At 41.3% G+C, this 17,237-nt stretch overlaps 1 protein-coding gene across 8 annotated transcripts in view; it reads left to right on the plus strand.

Moving 5' to 3' along the window:
* Positions 1 to 17,237, plus strand: part of magi2b (membrane associated guanylate kinase, WW and PDZ domain containing 2b) — a 75,897-nt gene that overhangs the window by 12,042 nt on the left and 46,618 nt on the right. For 7 of the 8 annotated variants that reach the window (XM_069702000.1, XM_069701997.1, XM_069701999.1 and 4 more), the window contains exon 2: positions 9,751 to 9,867. In XM_069702000.1, coding sequence (XP_069558101.1) covers positions 9,751 to 9,867 — 117 coding nt within the window. Of the gene's footprint in view, positions 1 to 7,771; positions 8,110 to 9,750; positions 9,868 to 17,237 lie in introns of those variants that run through there. The other variant, XM_069701996.1, reaches the window with a different exon arrangement.

Here is a 17,237-nt window from a genome sequence, read left to right on the forward strand (position 1 = left end):
TAAAAAAAAATTGTATTGATTGGGAACACACCCATGCTGGTTTTAACCCCTCACGTTATCAAGTGCTGCGCCCCTAAACTGATGGGTTCCTTATTACTCTCTTCTGCCTCTAAGGCTCCTTTAGATCCCGCTTTCTCTCCATTTTCTCCCCATTATTGTTATTCAACCTGCCACACCTATAAAACAGAAGATAAAGTGTTTGAGCCCACACACACACACCTTTGCACTCTCCCCACCCTCATCTCTCCTTGGGTCTCTTGCACAGTCTGTTGCTTTACTTTTCATTAAGATGCATCCTGCTTGTTGTTCCTGATAGAGTAAACTGGAGAGCGCAATCAGGAGTGACAAACACCTCCATATAGCCTCATTTAAATCAGGAGCCACTACATACACAAAAACCCACAGCTTATTGTGTCCATCAGTGCTTATCTCAGGCATAGACGTGTGAGGTGAGGTGAAAAGAGGAATTCACTCGCCTGCTGCGGGAGGAGGACGATACAAGGAATATTAGGTTTGGCAGTTCCTATAACCTTCCTCCTTTAATCTTGAAGTCTCATTTGTAGTGTAGGCTTGTTGCTCTTTATAGTGACTCAAAGGTTGTAAATGTGTGTCTGGCCTTGATTACAGCACTGTAGAGAAAGACATGGAGGAACATCATCATTAAGACTAGTCGGAGGATGGGTGAGGGATCAATATTAAGACCTTTAGGAGAGAGGCTCTGTCATTTACTATTAATAATGGGCCGTGCTGCCTGCTGTAATAATGCCATTAGGAGTACTGGAAGCAGATACTTCATCCACAGCTAAATGGCTTTCACAATACACCCACATGTAGAACCCATCAGTACATACAGTAATTCACACACACTTACCCTTTCTGTTGCTCACACACAGGCCTTCTGAGGACAACTCAAAGTACCTGTGCCTAATTGGGACTGCCAAACAATAAAAAGTAGGACAGGTCATATCAGGGTAGTTTTAAACTGGACCACTGGAGTGCGGATCAAGAGACAAAGAGAAAGAAATTGGGTAACTAAAACGTCAGATGGGATGAAGAGAGGACAAATATAGTAAGAACCCTATTGTAGGAAGAAAAAAAAAGGGAATCAAAGAGGTCAAATAGAAAAACAAACATGTATATTCATAAAGAATATGCAAGGAACAAGTCTAGGTCCAAAGGACATTAATTTAATTGAGATACAATAAATAAGACAAGATATAACTTTACTCACCCAGAAGGATGTACTCTAAAAGCTCAATATCCATAAAACAATGGACATAAGCTACGTGTATAAATGTATGTATATAGTAGCTATAGCAGTACACATATCCAGATAAACTGCAAAATAATTGGAGAGCATAATTTAAGTTTATCGCTGTATGTGCTATCGAAAGTGACAACGAGGTAGGTTTAATGAATTGCTTATTTTTATTTGCCAGTTAGCTAGATGCATGTTGGTGTTACTTTTCTTTTTAAGATAGCTCTTCCGTTGCTTTAATACCATGCGCTGCACTAGAAATACAAAGTCAGTTATTTTATTCCTGGATTCATTTTGGTGTCGCTCGCTAGAGTGCCTCCTTTTTTATTAGTTTTCTGGTGGTCCATTTGAAAATAATCTCATTAGTAATTAGAAATTAGGACTCAAAAAAACTCAAACAGAACATGGGGCACAGAGTGGGAATGAGAGGTGCCATTCTTCCTATAACAAGTCAGCATACCATAGACATTATTTTGAAGCTGTTCTTTTAATGTAAAATAGTTGCCTAATGCTTCTTTAACGTCCCAGTCACATGATAAAATAGTAGGAATAGAAAACTTGTATTGAGTTTGAGCTATATGGTAATGGTGCATGATGATAGACAGTGTTTGACCCTGGTGGAATTTGCTGTACATGTTTCTGTTTGTTCAGACAGGCGTGAAGGAGGTGAGAGGTTTAGCTTGAGCAGAATTGGATGAGGAGGGAGGCGAAGCTATGTTCCTTGTTATACTTATGTATGTGTCAGTATGTGTTTCAGAAGTGCAGCTTTATATGTGATGACTCCGGGTCTGCAGTTTTGTGCTCTCTGTAACCTGCGTGACCTCTTGCTGGAGTACGGGAAGCTATCGATCACCAAGTTTTGTTCTCCATGACAACCACTGGAGTACAGCACCAGTTCACCTCGGCTCTCCCTGGGCGGCCTAACGATCAGCTCAGATCTCAGCCTTTAACTTGCCCCTGACTTTACTCAGTGTTGTAGTGCGTGCATGTGTCTCTGGGATTTAATCAGGTTGTAATTATTATGGAGTTTATTCGCATTCAAGTGTGAACAATGTTACCTTGTAATTTGTGGATGTGGATGTACCGCAAGAGTCAGAGTTTGCATGCCAGCATGAATTCCTGAAGCGTGGCTTGAGGGTTGTTTGCGCTTCAAAGTTTTGTAGTTAAACTTTGTTAGGAGAGAAACTCAACGAATCAATGTGGCAAGACTGCCTCCCTCTGCTCTCAGCCTCCTGGGAAAGTGGGCATGTCAGACCTAATTATGCCTTCCTAAATCAAACAAAATGGCTCCTGTTTGTTTCTGCATCTATATGCTCCTCTCTCCAGCCTCATTTAAATGTTTATACAGACATTGTAGCACATTCAGCTGTGTCTTGTAGAAGAAACTAGTACTCAGAACTAGTAGTTAGAAATACTGTATGTGTTGCACTTAACTTAACGAAGCCTTTTGAGACATCTTCTGTCTCCTGTAGACTATGTCAAGCTGGGTCACAGGTTCAGATGAAACAATTAGTAAATCAACAGAAAATTATTTTCCAACTATTGTGGTAATCAATTCATAGTTTGGGTCAAAAAAACCAAATACTCACTGGTTTATAGCTACTTGGATATAGGATTTGATGTTTTTTTTTTTATGTTGTGAACTTTGAACTTTGAACTTAGTGTTGGACCAAACAAGACAGTAACAATATACCACCTTTGACTCTGAGAAGTTGTGATAGGCAGTTTAATCAAGGAAATAACATTCAGATTAATAGTTAAAAATAATTAAATCATGCAGATTTTTCTTTATAACTTTACAAATATTTAGGATATATAGGATAAATTAAACTTGGGTCAAAAAAAATGCGTCAATGACGCCAAACAACAAATCCAAAGTAAAAATGTAAGACCATATCAACAAGCAATAATACACAGTATTAAGATTATACCAAAAAAAAAGAGCATCTCAAACCAAAAATCCAAACACAACCAAGCAGAAGATTGAGACACAAATACAGCACAGAACAAGGTAAGGTAAAAGCTGTGTATGTTTACGTGTGTAAATATTACAATCAAACGTCTGCAGTATCTGTCTATTTAAATAAAGTAACAGGGACAAAGCAGGAAAAGAAAAAAAAAATCATGTCAGTACGGTGGAGATAATATATGGCAAAAGAGACTGGAAAGCTTTGCTTTACTGCTTTGATTAAAGAATATCTGTTGTATCCTTTTCTTCTGAGCTTGTAGTTTGCATGCTGGTTCACTTTACGTCAGGTAAGAGGCTGTCGAGAGAGTCGGCTCATCAAGATAAATGACAGGTGTTGGGAGTGTGATCCTGACCCGCTGAGGGCGTTGAGAGCAGGATTAGCAATTCAGTTAGCTGCCTCGTGGAGAAATGTTGCATTATTATCAGTCCTGACTCCTGCTATATTGCAACTTTAATGTTCTTGCTCTGCATTTTCATCCATAAATGTCTTTACAAATATGGAACGTTCAATAACACCCAGCAAGGTGATTATTATTTAAACAAGAAAATCAAAAATGAAGAAATATCACTGCTCATGGCCATGTTTAAGTCATGAGAGCCATAATCAGTAACATCCTCAAGTCAAACATACACCTGAGTTCAAGTGTGACTCCTGATGATTCTTTTGATGAATCAAAAAATGAAATTGTTCCTAACTTGAAAATGAAGGCCTAAACTGAAGGAATTCTCTAATTTGGTCACTGTGTAACAATCGAGGTGAAGCGCTAGCTGTACTTCCTTTTATATTTGGAAAGCCTTACTTTTGTAAAATGCATTTTCAAGTGAAGTTAATCCCAAATTACAGACTGTGAGGAGAAAATCCAAAACCTTCTGTGGAGGTAGAAGTAAGGCCGGCCTTGCAGCTCAGAGGCAACATTACCAGTAAGTAACAGTGATGGAGTTCATGTCAGACCATGTTGCTGTGAACAATCATAATTGAAATCCACCACAGGTCTTTACTGAAGTCTTGTCAAAACAAGCCTGTGACCTCTGGGTTTAGTTGTTCTGGTGTTTACACCACTGACATTAGTGGAAGAACAGGACCTTGTTTTGCAGCAGCTTGCTGATCTGCTAGTCTAAACTTACCTACAGTTTTCAAAATCCCCATCGCAACAGAAAACAACAACAACCACCCCCAAGCAGAAGCCTGCATGCTGAAAATGTCAGGTTTTGATGATTTGGATTTGGTTCTTCTGGGGGCTTTTTTTGTTTGTTTTTTTTTGCAGAGATTTAGCCAGTTTTATTGCAGGATTTGCCGTCATGTGCCAATGTTCCACCACAACAAGTTCCCCCTGACACTATTTTGCAAGGGACCTGGCAGTTCACTCTGGGTTTAGCTACGCTGTAGAAGGCTGTGATTGGTTTAAGGAAATACAGACAAGCCAGAGTATTTTTTTTTTTCCCCCTATGCCAGAATGATATATGGTTGTAGCCAAACTTTTCTGAATTGCTGGCACAGAGCGGTGGACATTGGGCTGGCTGAGTGAGCATGAATTTTTCTGTCGAGCCTGGTTTTTAGGTTTCACAGTGTTTCTACTTATTTATAAATAAGGCTGTTATTACCCTTAAATATATGCGTTTAGAACTATTTAATTCATTTAATTGAATTTGACCTATATTTGACCTCCAGTATCATCCCCTTTTAGTGATCAGCATTCATGGGTCTGCCAACACAGGCTGCATCTTCCTTAGTATTGCTTTGCCATTACATTGTGAGTAAACTGGGTGCACAAATGTTTGCGAGAAATTCTGGAAACATATTTGGATTGGGCGTGCAAAAATAAATAAGAACTAGGTATTTTGTTGCATGGGACAGAATCATTGTAAACCAGTGCAGTAGTTAAAATAAAATTGTATTCAAAGTTGGTTGGATTACTATTGAATCTCAATTGAGTATAAAATCCACATATTAAATCTGAATCCTTTAAACTCCTACATCCAATTTTATTACGTTCAGCTTTCATCAGTTGTAAGTAAAGTTATACATTTCTACAGCTTAAAAGATTCAGTTTAGATCTGTGATCAGCCGTTGTCAGGCGAGAAGTCAGAAATACTACAGTTTTCAATTGTAGCTATTAAATGAATAAACATTAATGTTAATGAAGCTAGACTAATTAACTGTCACAACCTGTTGCTCCAATTTGAAAATGAGTCGAGCAGAGGATATGAAATCTTGATTATTGACTGATAATGTTGTGACATATAGAAATAACAGCTGAAATACTGAGTTTTGCTGGGTTTTCCTTCGAGGCTTGAAGTAAACACATTAGCCAACATACTAAAAGGGAGGAACTGCTATTAACATTAATTGGGTACAGCTGTTACCATTCATGATGTTAGTCAGGGTGTCCCAGCTACAGAGTTGATCTTTATGGTGCTCTATTTTAATAGTTACATACTCTACCTCTTCTGACAATTTTCACATTTGAAAACCTATTCTGATCCTCTCATAAAATAGCTATTGTTAAGGACAGATTTAATTTATTTTCGGCTGTGTTCTCATTTGAAATTGCATTGTTGGTTTTGTCAGTGAGGCATTATATGAACATCTCTTGGTTTTCTGCTGCTCATTGTGTTATGAGAGAAAAGACACAAAACCATCTGAGGATTTGGAGGCATCTATGCGGCATATAAAGTAATCTGTAACTTTCAAGTCTGGCTCGGGCCTTTTGTTGCATTTGAAGACAAAAATATTTTAGTTTTTTAATGTGAATACAATCAAAATACAATATTAAATAATTATTAAATAATTTATTTTGAAACCATTGTTGCTGTCTAGTATTGGTATGCAGCGTTAGGTAAATCAACAACTGTGTGAACGAATCTCCTTCTTTTGTGTTGCTAAGCAACTAAAACATAAGATTATGCTGCGTATGCCAGCAACCATCTATACATACTTGTGTGTAAAACAGATTTCTTGTTGATTTCCGGGCTTTCTTTTGTAAAATGGAAAACTTGTGTACCTGGTTAAACATGTGGTTACACTGATGCTTGTATTGTAAAGATTTGTCTCTCAACATTTGGATCCCGGCAGCACACTGAACACTCAGCAGGATCTCATTTAACCCACCCAGCAGTAACTGAGCAGAAACATATTTATAAGACATTGAATATATAAATTTAGCAGACAAGCACACAAAGACCTGAAACAGAGTCCAAAATCATCTGCTTGTTCATTCATTCACTACTCCCTAATAACTGACTGAGCAGTACAGTCAGATTTTTGATCATCCTTTTCCATCATCACTCTCTGCTGCTGCGTCTCAGCAATTTTTTTGCATTCATAAATTGTGGCGCATTGCATTGTGCACTTGAACTCACAAAGTTGTGTACATGCCATGGACGCTACTTTTTGGTTCCCTTAAAATTTTAAGGGCAATATGTATTCAGCTAAAATAAAATGGCACACTGTGAATATAGTGCACTAAATGGGGAGTGATTTTGGACATGTCCCTCGTGTACTATCACAGAATAAAGTGGAGCCTGCTGTAGTGAAGGGTGCGCCAGCTGCTCCACCAGTAAAAGCAGCTTGGGGGCAGCAGGGAGAAATCTGAAGCTCGCTGTTTATATGAGGCACTTTTTTTAATTGTCACTATTTGATTTTTATTTTTTTGTGTGTTTTTGTTTTTGTTTTTGATCAGCTGCCACTCGGTAGATGGGCAGTATGAGACGATGTGGCCTGGCCTAAAGTAACGCCTCTCTGAGCAGGAGCTGCACTGATTGCTGTCTGCCTTGATGAGTTTGTGATTGATCGGGCTGTCATCTTTTTCCCCTTGACGTGCCACAATTTTGTTAATCTATAAGCCTGTCTTTCCCAGAATTTGTCCTGCTTTGCTGAAGCAGCCAGGCACAAAACAAGTTGACTGTGATTTTAACAGCATCAAGTATATTGCTATATTTGTTCAATTTGAACTGTTACACCAATACAGCTTAATTAAATAAACCCCTCCTCCGCACTCAGCTGTGCCCTAAGCCGAGTGCTCATATCATGAGCGTGTGTTTCTCTGTTGGTGTTTGTTTATGTTTTGTATTTTTGACCAAACCTTGCTCGTGACAGCGCTCAAGGCATCTTTACTGGCGTCTGCAGCTGTGCTCATCAGCGCTCTGTGTGTGCATGAGTGTGTGTGTAACGTCAGTGTGACACATGCTGCTGCTGCTATATTTCTCTCTAGTCTGTGATGTTAACACAAGGTCAAACAGGGAGCGCATCTGGTGGGCAAGACACACAGTATTTGAGGAATGTCAGGGAGCATCTGGGTGCACGCGCAAGCGCGCAATACAGGCACACATCTACAAATCCTCTCACATGCATCAACATTTATTTGGTACTGTCACTCAGTGTCTCTCTCTCTCTCTCTCTCTCTCTCTCTCTCTCTCTCTCTCCAGCTCTTTCAGTCTCTTGCACACACACAAACACTCACCACACAAATGCACAAACACTCCAGTGCAGTAACAGCAGCAGCAGATAGGGGCTGCTGCAGGACTTTGCAAGCTGTCTGGCCAATCCACTGGCAGGTTTGTTCGAAGCCCGGCTTCCCACTGGCATATCTCTTTCTCCTCTTTTTTTCTCCCGATGGTCGTCGTCTCTCTCCATCTATCCGTGTCTGTCTACGTCTCCCATCCCCCGTTTCCTCGTCGTCTTCTCTGGGATTAAAATTGGCTGCAGCTGGTTGCTATGTGCTGGAGCAGCAGTGGAGAAGCAGAGGCAGGAGGGAGAGAGTGAGGTTTTAACCGAGGCAGCGGAAGATGTGCGGAGGTTGGTTGCAAGGCTAGAGGACGCCTGGGAGGACAGGCTGTCTGTGGATATATACCTGTGGAGAAAGGACTGCCAGCTGCTGATGAGGTGCCCGGACTGCACTGCCTTTCTCTTTACTGTCTGTCTGTTTGGACATGTATTGGTGTGCATGTACAAATATGTGTGTGTCGGTGTCTGTGCATGTCAAAGATATGGCCTATGTCTGAATACATCGTTGTGTGGTATGATGTTTACCCATCTGAAAACCGCGGCAGTCCTAATAATGTTAATCAAGATCTCATCCTGTCTTCCTTTGTTTTCTGGCCCTCTCCTCCTCTCCTCTCCTCTCCTCTCCTCTCCTCTCCTCTCCTCTCCTCTCCTCTCCTCTCCTCTCCTCTCCTCTCCTCTCCTCTCCTCTCCCCTCCCCTCCCCTCCCTTCCCCTCCTCTGTAGCTTTGCTTTTTGTGAAGCAATGCTTCACAGCCTTGCTAAAATGGTGTCAGTTTACATAAGATGTTATACCAAAAGGCATTCATTATTTCACAAACACCTGTGTCAGAGACACATGCATTTACCTGCACAATTTGTGTTGTGCGGTCCAATGTAGAGAGTTTCCTCTCCAATGCTATATGTTGTCTTTGACAGGCGCTGGATTCATCTAATCTGGTAGGCCGAACGCTGTCAGCTCAATTTAGCAGGAGGTCACTAGAGTATGCATTAGTGAGAAGACATGTTTGTCATTTGTAAATGCATGGCGTGTAACCTCATCCCTCCCGCTGTCGGATGTGATAGTTTTAAATACCAAATGTTGCATGGAGGATAAGTTCCCCTCCTCTTATCCTCCTGGGCTTCTTTGGTTTGAGATTAAGGGAGGAGAAACTATTCATGGACATTAACATATAGTGTGTGCCGCACAGATATGTTACCCTGCCCTTGGTCTTCTGCCCTCACTTGTGTTTGTCATTTATTTTACTGGGTTCCATTTCAGTGACTTAATGACAAAAAAATACCGCTGGTACAGCGGTATTTTTGAATAATCAACAGAGACACAGAGGCAGAGACGAGGAGGTTTGAGCTTCTGTCCTCTGTAGCCTTTGTCACCCAACCTGCTGACACCGCACATTTAGCCCCAAGGGGATCTCTGGTTTACACAATTACCATGATCTGTGTGTGTTTGCGTCAGCATGTGTAGTAGCCTTTGCTTTTGTGCGTTGGTGTGAAAATCATTGCAAGCTTTCAACCTGATTAAGCCATTTTGCCTCATATAACGCCACAAAATCGTGTTTTTATCTTTAACACCTCTCCTTTTATTGGTCCTTAAGGAAGCTTAATGTTGTTAAAATCATCCTCAGTCTCACTCTTCGTTAACAGTCGACAAGCACTATATTCTGTATCGGCTTGCTCCAACTCTTTGTTGAAGCCACATAAGAAAAGAAGACCAAGAACATCAACATGTTTTGTGTCTTCTGAAATTTCAGGCCCTCCACTATAATTTAGATCTGTTTTATGGAGGAGTACTTTGCTGCACAGCATGAATGTGTAATAACAGCTCAACTGATCAGACAGTGTTCTTCCACTAGAGTGAAATCCTTCTGGTTGTTTCCACTACAGTGTCACTCACATCATGATTCATATAGAGCCAATTTCAGTATCCATTAAGATCTTTGGAGCAATGTGTCACTTGCCAGTCTTGTGTATGTTATCAATTCAGAGCAATATCTAACCTCTCTCTTGCTGTGTTTGTGTTTAGGGGGGGTGGTTGACAAGGATTTGCGGCACTACCTCAACCTGCGCTTCTCCAAGGGCTCAGTGGACCACGACCACCAGCAGATCATCAGAGACAACCTCTACCTCCGCACTGTTCCCTGTGAGTCCACATCACCCTGTCTCTCTTCTTTCTTCCACCTTCTGGCCTCCATCACTGTTTCACTTCTGTCTTTCACTCCTCTTTGATCCCTTCCTCTCTGCTGCCTCACTGTGTGTCTGTAATTGTGTCTGTCATTGTCTCTCTCTCTCTCTCTTAGATATCATTTCCCCCACCCTCATCCTACAGCTCTTTTGACCTTTTTCTCTCCTTGCCCTCGCGATGTTGCCCTCCTATTTTTTCATCACACACTTCTTTTTCTCCGTCTCTCACCATCTATTGCTCCTTTTTTTCCCCCCCTCATCGGTCCGGCTGCCGAGCCCTCAGCCTGAGGTTTCCACGGCAACCACCCTCTTGTCTCGAGGCTTGCGTTGTCGTGATGCCCTTCAGCACAACATGCACAACACACACCGATATACAAAAATAAAGACACGCCACTCTCCTTGAAGAGACAATTCTTTTATCTGTTTGAGCAATTTTACATGCCGGACAAACAAATCCTCACACAGTCACTTCATGCCTGTGGGTTACGTGTGAACACTGGTTGTGTTACCAGTGAGTGTGGCTCTTTCCTGTTGGGGGACCATGTCATTGCCATGATTGACATTGAGGGGGATGCCGTCCCCAGCAGGTCCGCCTTCTGTCAATACAACAAGCAGCTCATGAATCAGCTCAGATTCTTGACTCTGCAGACTATACGTTGCTCCTTTCATGCAGCATGCAGATCAGTGCTGTGATTGGATGTTTGCTTGTCTGATACAGTTTCCTATGTTAATAGCCAGAATCAGATTGTAGATTCTGGTACAGATCCATGTGAAAACAAGGCTAGTTTTGACGTCAGTGATAGTTGTTTTTGCGTTGGCTGAGCGCTCCTACTATACTAGATGTCCTCTGCTGGTGTGTTGAGCCGCTGACACAGAAGTGATTGTTTAATACGGTCCCACAGCTGCACAGTATCTGAGCCTCACTCTCCCTCTCTTTTCCTCTCCTCCCTCCCTCCTGTCGTCTTCATCTCTTCGCTTTCGCTCTCTCTCAGGTTCCCCCCTGCCTCCCCTTCTTCTCTGCCTCTTTGATTTCTTTTGGTCACCACCCCACTCCATCACATTTTCTCTCCCTTTCAATTTTAACTCCAGATGGCCTCACCCTCTTCCTCCCGCTCCCCGTCCTTTCTTTTACCTTACTCAGACTGTTGGCTGTGTAATAGTGCAGTGAAGGCAGACTGACAGGGTGATGGCTGAGGTGATGGGGACTGGCTGAGCTTCAACAGTCCTTCCCTATATAAGCTGAGGGTTGGCCCGTGCCTGTTTTGGTAGCATGAACCATAGTTTTGTCTCCACGTTTCAATTATAGCCGCCTTCCACTCCTCGAAAAAGAATGGAAAGACAGTTATTTTTTGCAATGTGTGAGCAGTAATGACATCCCCATAATTAACTGCCTATCACTTAACAAAGCTGATACAGTGTAATGAAGATTATCGAAATTCCAATTGGTGGACCTCCTGCATAGCAGCTTTGAATAATTTGCTTAATATTTGAATTTCATTTCAATACAGTTGTGATATTAAAGTCATTTCCCTCATTTATCTCAACAATCTCATTTGATTTGCCAATGGATAGTTGGTCATATGCACCGCACATAAGGATGTTTCATATACATTCACTGCATGACTGCCTGGCGGGCTGAAACTCAGAAGCAGGCGTTGCTCAATCATCAGTGACACAGCATTAGACGGCTAAAAAACAGCGATGATGGTCCTGAGCACTGCACTGCTCGCGCCCGGCGGGCTGTTTGTTGTTGTGGTTTGGAGCGTTATAAAATCAGTGTTTTTCTCCCTTGTCTGCAACGCTCTGACCATGCTGTCAGTGCGGCTCTGTCAGCTTGACAAGCAGACGCCACTCTGCATCACAACATGCTGTCAAGGACATGGGGGGAGGTGTGTGTGTGTGTGTGTGTGTGTGTGTGTGTGTGTGTGTGTGTGTGTGTGTGTGTGTGTGTGTGTGTGTGTGTGTGTGTGTGTGTGTGTGTGTGTGTGTGTGTGTCTGTGCATGTGTGTTCATACAGCTAGAGGACTCACATGCTGACATCAACTACTGCATCCTGTTACATCATTCAGCTCAAGGATTGGCCCTTTTCCCCCCAAAAGATTATTAAATGAATGTGATACTTTGCGGTTCAGTTTTAATAACTTTATTCAGATGTTGTATTTTGGCCTCCAGGCTGCCAATTATGGCCATCTTTGTGTTTTCTATTTAGTTTGAATGTTCACTTATATTCGGGTTTCTTTTGCACATGCATTAACAATTCAGGAAGCACACATGCCAAATATTACCCGTACAAATATTTTCACAACTATAGGGACTAACAGTCTCTGAAGACTGATATATAAAGTAAAAGAGATAAACCAGATCCTGCAAGTGTGAATCAATAGTTACAAAAAGTGTCAAGCAAAGGAAATCAAAAAGGCACAGATGGAGAATTTTAAATGTGAGGGGAATGAAACCTCAGAGAGATATCACAGATTGCAGGTTGAAATATTTGATAAGATTTTCACTGTTTAATAGTATAACTTCTCAAGCCTTCGAGCTTAGAAAATTTGCAGCACAATTTCATTTCATTTACAGGGATAACTTGACCACTTCAGAGGACGAGTCTGAGCTCCTGTCAGAGGACCTGCTGTTGAGGAATTTAGAGAAGAGGTTTTGATGGTTCAGCTCTCTGCATATGAGCAATGTGAGTGCCTCTTGGGTACAGATGGAGATGAGTACTTAGGACAGTCAGAAGAGGCTAAATGATTGAGAAGATCTGGAAAATATGAAGGAAGAAACGGTGAAGTGGGGGCACAGTAACATGTTGAGAACAGTGACATGAGCACAGAGGCTCTGTGAGAAGATGGGAAAAGGGGAGAAGACAGGAGAGGAGGTAAACAGGAGGAGATTAGCAGGGAAGAGATTGGGAGGGAAGAAGAAAGCGGACAGAGGATGGAAAGTGAGAAACGAGTCGATGCAGGAGGATGGGCAGAGGACGGAGGGCTGAGGTGTGGGGAGTAGAAGGGCGTACGTGCACTGAATGGGGGTAGAAGGAGATAGGAGGGAGCCTCGTAAGTCATTCCCGGGAGAACCATATTCTCTCCTCCACTTTACTCAGAGGCATCAGTAAAAGGCTCTATATATAGCTTCAACAGTGAGCAGCACATTTCTCTACTCAGATAGCCTATAAATACATGCAGCTTCTGTCACTTCACATCCGCTGCTCTGGACGCATGCTTGCCCCACAGCTTCTCAGCGTCCGATAGGGAATCCTCCTCTGGAGACTATAGAGGAGGAGCCGATAGAGAGGTTGATGATGAACATGGCCAACATGCTTAGGATGGTGATGGGGATAAGGGATGGCGGACGTCTTTGATAATGATAGCAGTAATAAGGATGGTTGTCATAATGATCTGAGGAAATGTGTGTAAAATGACAGACACCTTTTAACCCTAATGCATGCAGGAGACTTTAATGCACAGTCCCGTTAGTGCAAGCCATACTCGCACTGTTAATGCACGGTATGGAATTAAGGCTGAAGTACATTTAGCAACTAGAAAGTAGAAATAATGGAAGCAGAATACCCTAATACAGCAGTTTTTGTAGTTTATAGTAAAAACTAATACATACAAAATACATGTAGACTTAACTTGATTTAGACTTAACTTGCATATAGATCACAGTTATAGGTACGCTTTGCCCTCACTTGTTCAAGTTCTTAATACCATCACATCTTCTATAGTTTGAAAACTCCTCAATTTTCTGCTGGGTCCATCTTCCCTGTTTTATTGATATTAAATAGAATTCCATCCTGTTAAACCTGGAAAGATGTGACTGGTTTGTTTCTATGACAACTACAGACTTTTTTGTACTTTTGTTGTTTTTTTGTTTTTTTTTCTATAGTCTTTTTCTGACATATTGATTTGTTACCAAACTGTTAATCACTGGGATCTTGTGTATTACAAATGGATGTACAAGCATGTACAAGATGTGAGTGAATTAGTATGCAAGAGTATGCAAAGATTTGCAAATTGGTTTGTATAAAAACACTAACGGAGCTGATGGTGACTGAACATCAGTTAAAAACACTGTTTGCATACTCCAGAGTGTATTCTTGGTAACGTTGCATGATTAATCATATTTAAAATGCGATTTAATTTCTAAATGACAATGATTCAGATGCATTTTCATTAAAAACATCAGCTGCCTCAAAACGACTTCTTTCTCCCTCATCAAATGACAATGTGGCTCTACATCACATAATGCAGTGCAGCAGAAACCAGCAGTAAGGAAATAAAACCCACTGAGAGCGAGTGAGGATCATATTTTTTGTTGCATTTCATCCTGTATCAGGTCTGCGATAAAAATTTATATTGAAAATAAAATCACGTTTTTTTTTTCTATTTCATCCAAAATCTTTTTAGCCCCAATTTGTTGTGAAGGCACTGAAGATCATTTATGATATAGTCCTTGTTGTCCTGGGTTGATGGTAGAGGGTTGCTGTGCTAGCCTGGCTCCACCAGACTGTAGCTCACAGTTGCGATCATAGTCTCCAGATGCAATGCTCGTATTAGTGTGTGCTCAGCCACGATGAAGGCTGGACTAATCAGCGACAAGTGTTGGTGGTTAAGAACGTTTGTCCCACCCCTCATTCACTGTGATTGGACGGCTGGGTACAAAGTCACAGTAATGAGCGCAGCGTTAATGTATTTCTACTCTTGGTGACCGGAAAAAATATGAATGCTGAACAAGTGGTGCTCAGCGCAGAATAAACACTCAGCACCTCGTCATGCTGCTGCCGTTCATTAAAAACACTTAAAAAAATTATGCTGTGCTCATGTAAAAACACTTTGTTGGACATTGGCCCTTGGTAGCTGCAGCAATGGCTGAATGTCGTCCAGTTTCGGCACCTGCTGATTGGTTAAAATTCATCCAAGGTCTAAGCCTATCAGTATAGAACGACTGCTAACGATTCCCTTTGGAGCCCAAGCTCAAACAATTACTGTGTGAATATATGGATTTGTGTACGCCCGGTTCCTGCTGTGTTACTGTGTGACAAGCTTTGAAAAATGCTTGCCAACATGCATGTAAAACATATTTTTATGGACTATTTATTCTTCACTGAAGACTATGTTAATGGTTAAAATACAACATATGAAAGCAGTCACCATTCAGCTAATCTAATGAGCACGAGTATGACTGGTGGTCAATGTGTGTCTGCCAGCTGACGCCTCATATTGTAGTTTTCTATGCTTTCCTCACAGTCATTAGTACTTTCACAATTTTACAACCTTTTGGCTCAGACATCATGTTTGCCAGTGAGTCGATGTATCAAAATTAGGTTTGAATTCATTATGCTATTGATAATGTGCAATCAGATGGACACGTACTACAAATACTCAGGGACAGAATCTGCACCTCCTAACGAACAGAGTCCATTCATCTGTAATATTTCCTCAGCAAAGGAAGCTGTCACCACAGTTATCTACCAAATTCTCCCACTTCCATCTGTGTTTGAGTTTCAATTTGACTGGCTTTGCATCTAAATTTGTTTTCCAAAATTTAACCAAGAATAGGTTCAGTGTTTTTGTTGTGGGAACACATACATTTTAGTTATCAATAGTTAAATCCTGTTTATAGATTGCTGACTGTGTCATGCTCATAGTTATTATTATGGATTTGAAGGTGCCTTAATTTAAATCTGGTACTGTGACTGATGATGACGAGGCAAAGGGGAGAGGAAGAGGAGAGATGACTGTTATGTAAGGATGTTTGTCATGATGATAATAGTGAAGTTCAATGAGGTGATAAAAATAAGATTCAATTCTTGTGTGTGTGGATCCGGGAGAGAATGATTTCTTAAAAACACACTACTTATGTATCAGTGTATGTATATCTTTTTTACACTGTTGCATTGATTATTCTGTTTGTGTGTCGAGATTTAATCAGCTGAACTGATAAATGAATCATGGGAGTGTTGCACAGTTGTGTGCGCTTGCCTCTATACTGTATGTGTGTGAGTGAGAGACACATCGTCCCCTAGGGACTCTCTCCTTAAAGGGGTGATTTGCCTGCTGGCTTGCTCTTGTTAAGGGCTGGCTGACATGCTTTGATGTGGTTCTGTGCTCCCTGCAGTTTGATTGGCATACTGGATTAATGTTGTTCCACAGATGAAAGAAACTGCGAGGGAATGATATGAATTTTATGAAATGAAAATAGCAAATATTGAACATGAGTAATGAATTGGTTATGTTTGCAAAGTGCTTTCCATGTTAAGCTCCGGACAGGTGTCATCTTATCTCTTTTTCCGCTCCTCTGTGGGATCCCGTCACACAGCAGCTAATCACAAAATGAGGTTCTTCTACAGCCTTTTATATTTCTGCTCCTCTGCCTAGTTTAACCTCTTCTCCCCTGTTCCTCCGTCTGAGGTTCTTCTAAGATCAGAGTAATGTGCGTGCTGAGCCAGCCACTCAGTGAGCGTCTCGTCCTGTGATGGTCACTGAGCACTGACACCTCTGAGAGCTCCACTGTTTACTTTGGTTCATCTTCACTTCTCCACACAAACATACACAGCTGGACGCACTGCATACCAAACTCTGCACACCAGCTCTGTGTGTGCATCATTATGACCCCCACTGTCAGTGCTGCGTCAGTCAACATCATAGACTAATAAAGGTGTTTTTCAGCCTATCGCGGCTGATTTCCATCACCACAGGAAACACCTCAATACAGGCTTAATTTCTCAATGTCACCCAGGCAGCAGCTCCGCCAGACGCTGATTCATCGAGCAACATAGTTGTCTTTGCAGGCGCTACTGGACCTAACAGAAGCTCAGCACCTGATTCAGCTAAATGAACTCGAGCAGGTTTCATTTGGAGTTAAGCAGTTTTACTTGACTAGTTGATTGAGTTATTAGTTAAATGTTGAATTTCCTAGAAATTCACTTCGACTAGTTTTTAATTCATATTTTGCTTAAATCATTTCATCTCTCTTCTGGAGCCAGTGACAGATCAATCATTACAGGTGAGATTCTGATGGGAAGCTCAAATACACAGAACTCTATTTAATTTGTTTGATCAAATTCTCCAAACATACCAAATGTATGAGGCTTAAGTAAATGCTCAAATTGAAAAGCAACACATTTAAAGAATTATAAACTTTAATTTATTGTTTGGCCAGGTATTGTTGGAACTCTTTCACATCACTGCTACCTTAATACATGCACTTTAGTCCTGATACCGGAACATCTTTGTCTTCAATATGTTACCCTGCTGATTGCGAAAACATTTCCCTACAGTGCTTCATCAACGAGAATATAACGCCTCATATGTGAGTAGTGTTTTAACA

The sequence above is a fragment of the Brachyistius frenatus genome, unplaced genomic scaffold (assembly GCF_029030835.1).
Source record: "Brachyistius frenatus isolate BFR_SWC_R1_liver_20210118 unplaced genomic scaffold, ASM2903083v1 Contig_39, whole genome shotgun sequence".
NCBI classification, from domain to species: domain Eukaryota; kingdom Metazoa; phylum Chordata; class Actinopteri; family Embiotocidae; genus Brachyistius; species Brachyistius frenatus.